Below are 12,455 nucleotides of genomic sequence, written 5' to 3'. Positions count from 1 at the left end.
GGCAAGGATCCAGAATTGTGTCCCCCTTCCCCATTGTTAATATATGCTCTACCAACCTGGGTCTATTCTTTGCCCCTTTGCTTTACTGCTCCTGGGGGCAGCTGGCACTTCTACCCACCCCTTGTCCTGGCCTTGCCCATGGAGAAAAAAATCGAGAGGTATGTAGTAGATGGTGCTTTATCTGGATCTCTGATCTGTACAGTTTTTAGTATGCTTAGGGGTGTATTTATTTTTTTATTTTTTACATAACTGTTCATCCATTGCTTTGTTCTGCGAGTATGGCAAAATCGAATATTTTTAAGACTATAGTCTCTGCGGAGTGGTTAGCACCTCCACCTGGCAGCACTAGGGTCGTCAGTTCAAATCCTAACCATAGCACTACCTGCCTGGAGTTTGCACGTTCTCCCTGTGCCTGTGTGGGTTTTCCTCCGGGTACTCCAGTTTCCTCCCACTCTCCAAAAACATGCTGGTAGGTTAATTGGATCCTGTCGAAACTGGCCCTAGTATGTGTATGAATGTTAGGGACCTTAGAAAATAAAGCACTATGGCCACAAGATGGCAATGACTATCATAGGAAATAGGTATGCTCCCTCTAGTGGCCATAATGTTGAATTTTCCTCATTCACACATTCGATCTGCAGAGAATTTAGCCTGAGAACCTTTGATTTTTGTCCCATTCCCGTAAAACAAATTGACATTTTGGCAGTTTTCAATGAATGAACAACTATCCAAATGTTTTATACACTCAACCCTTAGTATTAAAAATGGCTATTAAAACTGTTGCAGAAGGCTGCTCTCGGTCCACATCTACTAGGATGGTGGTTTTGTAACTATAGGTGGACTCTTAGACAGTGGCGGCTGGTGCTCATAATTTTGGGGGGGGGGGGCGCAAACAAACGAAAAAAAAAAAACAATTGCAGCCTCACTGTGCCCATCAAACGCAGCTACTGTGCCCATCAATTGCAACCACTGTGCCATCAAAGGCAGCCACTGTGCCCATCAAAGATAGCCACTGTGCCCATCAAAGGCAGCCACTGTGCCCATCAAAGGCAGCCACTGTGCCCATCAATTGCAGCCACTGTGCCCCCATCAATTGTCGCCACTGTGCCATCAATTGTCGCCACTGTGCCATCAATTGTCGCCACTGTGCCAAGCCATCAAATGCAGCCACTGTGCCTTCAATTGTTACCACTGTGCCATCAATTGTCACCACTGTGCCATCAATTGTCACCACTGTGCCATGCCATCAAACTTAGCCATTGTGCCCATCAATTGTCGCCACTGTGTGCATCGGTTGTCGCCACTGTGCACATCAATTGTAGCCACTGTTCCCTGTAAAATGCTGCCACTTACATTTTCAACACATTTTTTTGTTTTTTTATTATTATCACTAGGGTTGTCCAGATACCGATACTAGTATCGGTATCGGGACCGATACCGAGTATTTGCGGGAGTACTCGTACTCGCGCAAATGCTCCCGATACCTAAATAGAATACTTTTTTTGTATTTATCAACATGTTCTATGAAAATTCTTTGAGTTTTTTACTACTGCGTGACAAGCAAATAAAACATTTTTATTCATTTTTACTCATTTTTATTCTTTTATAATGTCTTGAGTTAGAGTTCTTCATAATTCTAAAGAAAATATCCTTAGTCTGTATTGTGGTTTGAAAACTGTCACATGACATTTAAAAAAAGTATCGGTATTCGGTATCGGCGACTACATGAAAAAAAGTATCGGTACTTGTACTCGGTCCTAAAAAAGTGGTATCGGGACAACCCTAATTATCACCCACTGTATCATCAGGTGTTTTAGGCTCTATTCTTATTGTGCTTTATCATGTTTTGTGACCCTAGTCCTGATGAAGGAGCAGTGACACCCTGAAACGCGTTTCTATTTTCCTAAAATAAAGTAGATCCATAAAATATCTGACACTCTGTTGAGTCCTCATTTGGCACTCTTTCCCTCTCTATCCATAATGGGAAAAAATGTCTGTAGTTAAGTTTTAAATATCAATGTTTTACCCAAATAAACACATGGGCCCAGATTTACAAAAGAGATACGACGGCGAATCTCCAGATACGCCGTCTTATCTCTGACTAGCGCTGTCGTATCTATGCGTCTGATTCATAGAATCAGTTACGCATAGATATTCATTAGATCCGACAGGCGTAAGTCTCTTATGCTGTCGGATCTTAACTGCAATTTTTTTTCGCCACTAGGTGGCGCTTCCGTCGATTTCCCTGTTGAGTATGCAAATTAGCTAGATACGCGAATTCACAAACGTACGCGCGGCCGACGCAGTAAAGTTACAACGTTTACGTTAGGCTTTTCCCGGCATAACGTTGCCCCTGGGTCTATGAGGCGCAGCCAATGTTAAGTATGGCCGTCGTTCCTGCGTCGAAAATTTTAAAAATTACGTTGTTTGCGTAAGTCGTCCGTGAATGGGGCTGGACGTCATTTACGTCCACATCAAAACCAATGACGTCCTTGCGGCGTATTAGGAGCAATGCACACTGGGAGATTTCCACGGACGGCGCATGCGCCGGTCGTGAAAAACGTCAATCACGTCGGGTCACAGTTGATTAACATTAAACATGCCCCCCCCTCCACATTTGAATTAGGCGGGCTTACGCCGGACGATTTACGCTACGCCGCCGCAACTTACGGAGCAAGTGCTTTGAGAATACAGCACTTGCCCATGTAAGTTGCGGCGGCGTAACGTAAATCAGATACGTTACGCCGCCGCGAAGATACACCAGTCTACAAGAATCTGGCCCATGGACTGCAACTCCTTCTGTTAGGCCCCATACACACGATAGAATCCATCCGCTGAAAAATCCCAGCGAATGGGTTTCAGCGGATAGATCCTATGGTGTGTACACGCCAGCGGATCTTTTTCCGCAGATATTTCTCCCCTGGGATGGATTTCCAGCAGATAAATATTTGCTGACATGCTAAACAAATCTATCCGCTGGAATCCATCCCAACGGATGGATCCGCTGGTCTGTATAGACTCACCGGATCCATCCGTCCGAAGGGATCCCCCGCATGCGTCGTAATGATTCGACGCATGCGTGGAATTCCTTATATGACAGCGTTGCGCACGTCGCCGCGTCAAAATCGCGGCGAAGGCGCGACACGTCATCGCCAGAGGATTTCGGCGCGGATTTCAATGCGATGGTGAGTACACTCCATCGCATGAAAATCCGCGGAAATCCTCGAGAGGATTTATCCGCGGAAACGGTCCGCTGGACCGTATTCGCGGATAAATCCTCTTGTGTGTATGGGGCCTTAGAGTTTGTAATTTGTAATATTTAATTACGTCTCATTTTTTATAGAGAAAGAAGCACAGCTCCTGGAGAAAGCCGATAAAATTGTGAAGGACGTATTGAGGGGCGCCGTTCCCGGGTGAGTAAAGGAATAAGACCCAAGGACTTTGTTTTCAGTGGGAATGTGGTGGCGCGGAGTCCACACACAGCTCCATCTTTTATACTTCACCCCAAAATATGGGTACAATATTGTATTTTTTTTGTACTCAATTTTTTCCTGAAAATATGTGTTTAAAAAATGCTTCAAAAATATTGTGCTACATTAAAAAAAAATTGCATCTATTAATATTTTTTTTTCTCCCGGGCCTCTATTTTCAGAAAATGTAATGTGCCTTGAAAAAGTATTCATACCCCTTGAAAATTTCCAAATTTTGTCATACAAAATACAACCAAAAACGTAAATGTATTTTATTGGGATTTTATGTGATAGACCAACACAAAGTGGCACATAATTGTGAAGTGGAAGGAAAATGATGAATGGTTTTCAAAATGTTTTACAAATAAATATGTGGAAAGTGTGGGGGGTACATTTGTATGGCGCCCCCCGGAGTCAATATTTTGTAGAACCTCCTTTCTCTGCAATTACAGCTGCAAGTCTTTTTGGGGATGTCTCTATCAGCTTTGCACATCTAGAGAGGGACATTTCTCCCCCATTCTTCTTCTTTGTAAAATATCTCAGTCTCTGTCAGATTGGATGGAGAGCGTCTGTGATCAGCAATTTTCAAGTCTTGCCACAGATTCTCAATGTGATTTAGGTCTGGACTGTGACTGGGCCATTCTAACACATGAATATGCTTTGATCTAAACCATTCCATTGTAGCTCTGGCTGTATGATTAGGGTCGTTGTCCTGCTGGAAGGTGAACCTCCCCCAGTCTCAAGTCTTTTGGAGACTCTAAAAGGCCCTGTACACACAATGTTAGTTTTCCGCCACACATAGCATTTTGTTTTTATGCCAAAAAGTCAAATTTTGGTGTCATCTGACCAGAGCTCCTTCTTCCACATGTTTGCTGTGTCCCCTCCCCCACATGGTTTCTCACAAACTGCAAACAGGACTTCTTATGTCTTTCTTTCTCCAATGTCTTTCTTCTTGTCACTCTTCCATAAAGGGCAGATTTGTGGAGAGACGACTAATAGTTGTCCTGTGGACAGATTCACCCACCTGAGCTGTGGATCTCTGCAGCTCCTCCAGAGTTACCATGGGCCTCTTGGCTGCTTCTCTGATGAATGCTCTCCTTGCCCGGCCCGGTCAGTTTAGGTGGACGGCCATGTCTTGGTAGGTTTGCAGTTGTGTCATACTCTTTCCATTTTCGGATGATGGATTGAACAGAAGCTCCGTGAGATCTTCAAAGCTTGGGAGATTTTTTTCAGAACCTATCCCTGCTTTATACTTCTCCACAACTTTATCCCTGACCTGTCTGGTGTGTTCCTTGGGCTTTCAGGATGCTGTTTGTTAACTAAGGTTCTCTAACAAACCTCTGAGGGCTTCACAGAACAGCTATATTTATACTGAGATGAAATGACACACAAGTGGACTCTATTTACTAATTAGGTGACTTATGAAGGCAATTGGTTCCTCTAGCTTTTAGTTGGGGGTATCAGAGTAAAGGGGGCGCCATACAAATGTCCCCCCCACATTTTTCACATATTTATTTGTAAAATGTTCCACTTTGTGTTGGTCTATCACATAAAATCCCAATAAAATACATTTACCTTTTTTGGTTGTAACATGAGAAAATGTGGAAAGTTTCAAGGGGTATGAATACTTTTTCAGGGCACTGTATACCTTTTGAGGACGGGGTGGGGGGCGTTCAGTAATTTCTCACAAAAAAAAGCTGATTATAACAGGTGCAAACATTTAAAAAACAAATTGCCTCGGTAGACAAGTGGTCAATTTCATAGGACAAATCAGAGAGGTTCATTGTTGTGATGGGGAGAATCGTACGCTCGCCTCTCATCTCTTCCTTTCTGTTTCCACAGAGCAATCGCAATCTCGGTGCCGCCCTCAGAAGCAGACGGTATGTAAATACAATTAGTAAATCACCAGAATTATTCATGGTAATTTTAGCCATTATAACAAGCGAAGCTTCCTCCGAGATAAACAGATAATTTTCCACCCCGCCGCATAGTCTCCATGAGTCACATAATACGGCGGACATGTTTGTTTACATTCATTTCAGGCAACGTGGGAATACAAATCAGTACACTGCTCAGTAATACTCGGCGTACCTTGTACTGGTTGGGCCAGATCCACGTAGGGCGGCGTATCTTTACATGGGCGTAGCGTATCGTAGTAACGCTACGCCGCCGCAACTTTGAGAGACAAGTGCTGTATTCACAAAGCACTTGCCTCTAAAGTTACGGCGGCGTAGCGTAAATCTGCTGGCGTAAGCGCGCCTAAATCAAATGAGGAACAGGGGGGCGTATTTTATGTAAAATAACCTTGACCCCATGTAAATGACGCTTTTTTCGTACGGCGCATGCGCGCGCATGCTCAGTATCACGTAGAATTTTCAAATGAAATTACGCCCGCTCAATGCCTAGACGACGTGAACGTAATTTACGCAAAGCCCTATTCGCGAACGTTTTACGCAAATGACGTAAACGACAGAAAATTTGACGCTGGCCTGACGTCCATACTTGATATAAAGAAACCTGCGCTAGGATATCAAAGGTCTGAGGCTGCTGCCTTCCTAAAATGACTGTCCCCTCGGGGACAGGATAAATAGGTATGAATGAGTAGGAATGGTGGCGCTGCCTAAGTATATGCCTGTATCTGTGTGGGCCTATTGTTGGTCCACCCAGAGCAGAGTCAACTGTGGAGTAGCCCAATATTCTCCGTTGGACTAAATGGATAATGCGCTGATAATAGTTCCAAGACTACACAGTAACTAAAGAGCAACCACTCTGAGGCTGTCAGTTACACTTAGAGTGCTCTATGGGTAAGTCCTGACGTTAGACGCCTATAGAGATGTTAAGGTGGTAAGTTACTAGACAGTAAGATGCCTTAAGTGCCAGGGAACACCTGAGTTTGAACAAGAGGTGCTGTCTCTATGTAATAACAATACCAGGTATGGAGTTCCTAAATGTAAGCGTGTGCTTGCATGGGGAACATAAATATGGGACGGATATCATGTATATATATCGCTGGAAGATGTGTCAGGTTGTAAGTGGATATATGCCAAAAACCAACAATAATATGTACATCACATTAAGTATCAGCAAGATGTGTGAAAATTGTACAAATCCCAGTGTCATCAATCCAACCTGTGATCAGGTCGGGCAATTATACTCAATATTGTCCGTGACCCTAGAATGTAGGGGAAAAAATTGATGGTGTATAGCAGCCTATAGGTGTCACATATATAGTCCATACATGTCCATAAATCATTAAGCATAGAAATACAGAAATCCTGGTAGTGCAATTGGAGTCCGATAGCAGAGTATAGATGTGGTAAAGGGGTGCTCCTACGACACACTGCGCCGTGATCCCGGTGCTCCCCTCAGGATTCCCCACTCACCAGATAGAAGTCCCCTCTTGGGGTGGCGTGCATATAATGTGGGGTCCTGTGTCCGTAACTCCGCTCCTGTCCTTCCTCCAAAAAGAGATGTTAGGCTCCCGATATTCCCAAGGTTCTGCTTCCTTGTTTCCTCAAAACAAAAATCCAAGAGCTCCAATGGTGTGATAAAGTATGAGACCACGTGGTATAACAAAAATAGTGGTATTTATTGGTTGATAAAAATAAATGAATTATGTATTTATAACCTGCTGTAAAGCTGACTGATGCAGCAATGTAGTAGTACCGATACCCACGCTACTCCAATAATGGAGTGTGCGGATGAGGGTAAGAAAATCAAATTTAAAAGTCCATAGTGAATGGCAAATATAAAAACCAAAAAATAAATAAAATCAAAAAACAAGTAGTCAAAAAATCCGTGGTCTACAGCGGGCAGCAGTACAGGCTTCAAGTAAGCGGTGTATGTCGGTACTAGCCTGTCTGCAAGCCCAACATGTGCTGCCTGGGTGTTTGGCGTGCGCTCCAACCAAACCACCAGCCGTAACCCGGAAGTTCCGTGACCCGGAAGTGACGTAACGTAACACGTGACGTAGCGTAGCCTGACGTACGTTTCGAAATCTGGTTCGTCTTCTGAGGCTTGTCGTTGTAACGTCAGTTCTTGGTATTTATGGGAGTGGCCGGGCCGCATCATACCACCCACCCACTTTGGGCTTAACCAATGATCATACCCCATTAGCTCACAACAGCCAACAGTCGGGCAGGAATGATCGGGGACAGGTAGACCCTGGGGGTTAATATATATATATCCGCGGCTCGGCATATCCCATTTAAATACTCACAAAGGAAACTGTACAGAGTATGATAAATCTATGCCATATAAATTAACAAGGTGCAACTAGTGACATCTAGTATATGGAGAGAAGTTACTATCGAGATGTTTGTAAGGCTATTGGGACAATTCCAGCCTATGGGGGTGTTGTTGTATGCATACAGCATATACAAAAGACGTCTATAAAAGGGTAAGTGAAGCAATGCCTAAGGGCCAGGATAAATATACTCCAATCCCTAGTCTGGAGATAGATAATATCCATGAATGTGTGACGGAGATCCCGTGCAATAACAATAGTGGAAAGTAGAAATATACTAGGGGCGCACAACAGTGCACTCGTAGTGTAAATTTACAGTGGATAAGTGAATAAATGGACATATAGAAGCGTCCTATATAATGATATCCTGGACTCGATACATTATATGTCCTAGTGATAATAGTACACGTGATTATGAGTCATAAAGGTAGTGCTAGGTGCAGTAGTGTGCTGTTTCTAAGTCCTCAGCTATAAGGGGGATTTATCCTATGTTAATAGGACCAACATATCACACATACGGACACGAAGCACATAGTGTTCAAATATTGGGTGTTGGTAACACGCCTAAATAACAGAAGTAGCAAGTGAATAACTCTATGTGAGAGCTAGTGATAATAGGATAAACCCTACTATGTGTAAATAAAAGTGAAGCCTATTAAGGCGTGAACCTAGATATTAGACTGGGGGTCCCAGCAATAATATCTATAAAAGGTCTGCAGATAGTGAATAAAAATCATAATAGGTGGATGATCATTAAACTGAATAAGCAATGTAAAGGATTATTATATACGTAGTAAATGTGAGTGTCCCCACGGACCAGCAAGGAGAAAGGGGGGGGGGGGGAAATTAGGGGTTAGCTAAAAAGCAATTAAGATCTATGTCGACATTGAGGCCATGTGGCACCAATGTCCCCAGTCGATAGATCCAGCTCGTTTCGTTTTGCGAAACGGCTATTTCTTTGTTCCCTCCCCTCCAATTGTCTTTGATACTGTCTATGCCATAGAATATGAGGCCTGATGGGTCCTTCTGATGGAACTCCTCAAAGTGCCGGTACAGGTGGTGTTTAGAGGATCCTTTCCTAATGAGGTTAATGTGCTCTCTTATCCTAATTCGTAATTCCCTGGTGGTTCTGCCTATGTACTGCATATGGCAAGGGCACTCGATAGCATACGTAACATGGGTGGTGTTACATGTGATAAGATTTCGTATCTTGTACACTTTCTGGTCGTTCCTTGATCTAAATTCAATTTTTCTCCGGGGTTGGGGTTTGCTAACTTTACATGCCAGGCACCTCTGACATTTGAAAAACCCTTTAAGATCTGGGCATATTTCAACTTGTTTTGGAGGGTTGATAACATTGTGTACCAAATGGTGTCTCAGGGTAGGGGCCTTCCTGTAGATAAATGAGGGCTTGTTGGGAAGGATTTTGGTTAGTATACAGTCTTCCTTCAGGATAGGCCAGTATTTTTTAAGGATGTTTTCAAACTCCTTGTACTGGGAATTGAAGCCTGTAATGAAAGGGCAGTTGTTCCGGCTTTGGTCTGTTATTGTTTTCTGCTTAAGAAGGTCTTTACGGTCTTTCTGTGAGACTTCAGTTTGCAATTTTTCCAGGCTTTCAGAGTTATACCCCTTCTCTTTAAATCTACCCACAACGTTTTGGGCTTGCCTTGCATAGTCCTCGTTTGAGTCACAGTTCCTTCTGAGCCTAAGCAGTTGTCCTTTAGGAATATTGGCCTTCCATTTTGGATGGTGGCAGCTGTTAATAGGAATGTATCCATTCCTGTCGGTCTCTTTGAAAAATGTTCTGGTATGTAATACTGTGCCACTCTTATAGATTTCTAGGTCTAGGTATTCGATTTTCTCGGTACTAAACTTCCCAGTAAACTTAAGATGAAACCTATTGTTGTTAAGATTGCCTAGAAATTCTTGTAAGGCCTCAACTGTTCCGTCCCAGAGGATGAGGAGGTCATCGATATAACGACGGTACATCATGATTTCTTGATGGTTCCCGTTATAGATGTATTCATCCTCCCATACGTTCATCATGAGGTTCGCAACGCTGGGGGCATATCGTGCCCCCATTGCCACCCCCTTAGTTTGGACGTAATACTCGTTAGCATACCAAAAGTGGTTACACTCCATCGCAAGTTTCAGCCCTTCCAGTATATACTGTATCTGTTCTTGTCTGTATGTGGTCTTTTCATACAGAGCTGTGGCCACCCCCATAATGCCATCTTCCTGCTCAATACTAGTGTACAGGGAGCTAACATCTATGGTGACTAGCACCAGATTGTCCACTCCCTCTACCTCTCTCAGTTCTTGTATCAGTTGGAGGCTATCTCTAAGGTACGATTTTCCTTGTTTGACCAACGGTTGCAGGAAGGTGTCTAGGTACTCTCCTAGTCGTGAAAAGATAGAGTTAATACCACTGATAATCGGCCTCCCAGGTGGTTTTGTCATGTTTTTGTGGACTTTTGGGGTATAATATATAACCGGCGTCTTTGTAGAGTTGGAGATGAGATATTCTGCCTCTTTTCCGCTGAGTATTCCTATATCTTTTCCCCTTCCAACATATTTTTCAAGCTTCCTTTGGTATTTGTGTTTGGGGTTACCATTTAGTTTTAGGTACGTATTGGGTACTGAGAGAAGGTTCTGCATTTCTTCCTCGTAATCACTAAGGCTTAGAATGACTAGGCCCCCCCCCTTGTCCGCCGGGCGGATGACCACTTCGTGCTTGTTCCCGATATCTTTAATTGTTTTGACGTCCATACTTAACATTGCGTACGCCTCATAGAGCAGGGGTAACGTTACGCAGAAAAAAGCCTTACGGAAACAACGTAAAAAAATGCGCCGGGCGGACGTACGTTTGTGGATTGGCATATCTAGCTAATTTGTATACTCGACGCGGAAATCAACGGAAGCGCCACCTAGCGGCCAGCGTAAATATGCACCTTAGATCCGACGGCGTACTAAGACATACGTCAGTCGGATCTAGCCCAGCTTCAGGCGTATCTTGTTTTGTGGATACAAAACAAAGATACGCCGGAGCATCCTAGAAGTTACGCGGCGTAGCAATAGATACGCCGACATAACTTCTTGGTGGATCTGGGCCGTTGTCTGTAGCCTCCTGCAACCAGAATCCAGAGATCTCCTCACATGTTCAGTGGGAGGGTGCTTCCTGAAAGGTGTCCTGTGTAACCCCCTGATCACTGTATCAAATACACTATATTACCAAAAGTATTGGTACGCCTGCTTTTACACGCACACAAACTTTAATGGCATCCCAGTCTTAGTCCGTAGGGTTCAATATTGAGTTGGCCCCGCCCTTTGCAGCTATAACACCTTCAACTCTTCTGGGAAGGCCATCCACAAGGTTTAGGAGTGTGTCTATGGGAAATGTTTGACCATTCTTCCAGAGGAGCATTTGTTGAGGAGGCACTGATGTTGGACAAGAAGTCTCCTCGCAGTCTCCACTCTAATTCATCCTAAGGGTGTCCTATCGGGTTAAGGCCAGTCATGTTCCTCCACCCCAAACTCACTCATCCATGTCTTTATGAACCTTGCTTTTAAAAAAAAAATTGTAAACACTGCGCTTACAATGCAGGTTTCAGGAGTGCGTTGTGCTGAGAATGTTGGGAACAGGAGAGCGTTGCACTCAGAATGCAGGGATCAGAAGTGCGTTGCACTCAGAATGCAGGGATCAGGAGTGCGTTGCACTCAGAATGCAGGGATCAGGTGTGCGTTGCACTCAGAATGTAGGGATCAGGAGCGTGTTTCGCTCAGAATGCAGAGTTCAGGTGTGCGTTGCGCTCAGAACGCAGGAATCCAGGGTGCGTTGCAACCAGAATGCAGGGTTCAGGAGTGTATTGCACTCACAATATAGGGATCAGGAGTGCGTTGCACTCAGAACGTAGGAATCAGTAGTGTATTGCACTCAGAATTCAGGGCTCAGGAGTGTGTTGCACTCAGAATGTAGGGATCAGGAGTGTGTTGCGCTCAGAATGCAGGGGTCAGCAGTGCATTGAGCTCAGAATGCAGGAATCAGGAGTGTGTTGCACTCAGAATGCAGGAATCAGGAGTGCGTTGCACTCAGAATGCAGGGATCAGGAGTGCGTTGCACTCACAATGTAGGAATCAGGATGAGTTGCACTCAGAATGCAGGGATCAGGAGTGCGTTGCACTCAGATTGTGGGGATCAGGAGTCAATTTGCCGCCCCCCTCTCAAAGTGCCGCCTGGGTACAATGGACCCAGCGAGACCCATGGTAGGGCCGGCCCTGGCTAGAACCGAAAACAGAGCACAGGATTCTGGGTAATCCCTCGTCTTGATTCCACAGGTGAAGCCAAGCCACCAAAGCAACAGATTTCCCTAGCAGACGTTGGAACGGAGGAGTTCTTCCAGAAGCTGACCACACAAATCACAGAAATGGTTTCCGCCAAGATGAGCCAAGGTTTGTCTAATTTACATCATGGTGGGATCGGTTCCTCCCGTGTCTTTGGCCTTCCTTTGAATACACGGATGGACAGGAATGTACAAATATGGTGATTGCATGGCAGACAGATTCTGTGGTGGAGCTTTAAAGTCTATTGCCTTATATGGAAGCATGATTCCTCTCCTGTCTTTGTAATTTCCAAGTGTATGTGCTCAGAATTTAGAATATAAAGAAAAACAAAAGGTGTGGTTTAATCCAAATAAATATATATATATATTTTTACATGGTCAACAAAATATAATGAATTT

At 44.1% G+C, this 12,455-nt stretch overlaps 1 protein-coding gene across 1 annotated transcript in view; it reads left to right on the top strand.

Annotated features, from left to right (window-relative positions):
- Positions 1–12,455, top strand: part of OBSCN (obscurin, cytoskeletal calmodulin and titin-interacting RhoGEF) — a 640,872-nt gene that overhangs the window by 389,632 nt on the left and 238,785 nt on the right. Inside the window, exons 83-85 of the mRNA XM_040354276.1 lie at positions 3,344–3,413; positions 5,313–5,350; positions 12,052–12,165. Of these exons, the coding sequence (XP_040210210.1) occupies positions 3,344–3,413; positions 5,313–5,350; positions 12,052–12,165 (222 nt within the window). The remainder of the gene's footprint in view (positions 1–3,343; positions 3,414–5,312; positions 5,351–12,051; positions 12,166–12,455) is intronic.

This window comes from Rana temporaria, chromosome 5 (genome assembly GCF_905171775.1).
Source record: "Rana temporaria chromosome 5, aRanTem1.1, whole genome shotgun sequence".
NCBI lineage: Eukaryota > Metazoa > Chordata > Amphibia > Anura > Ranidae > Rana > Rana temporaria.
This window is presented reverse-complemented; position numbering and strand designations above follow the sequence as displayed.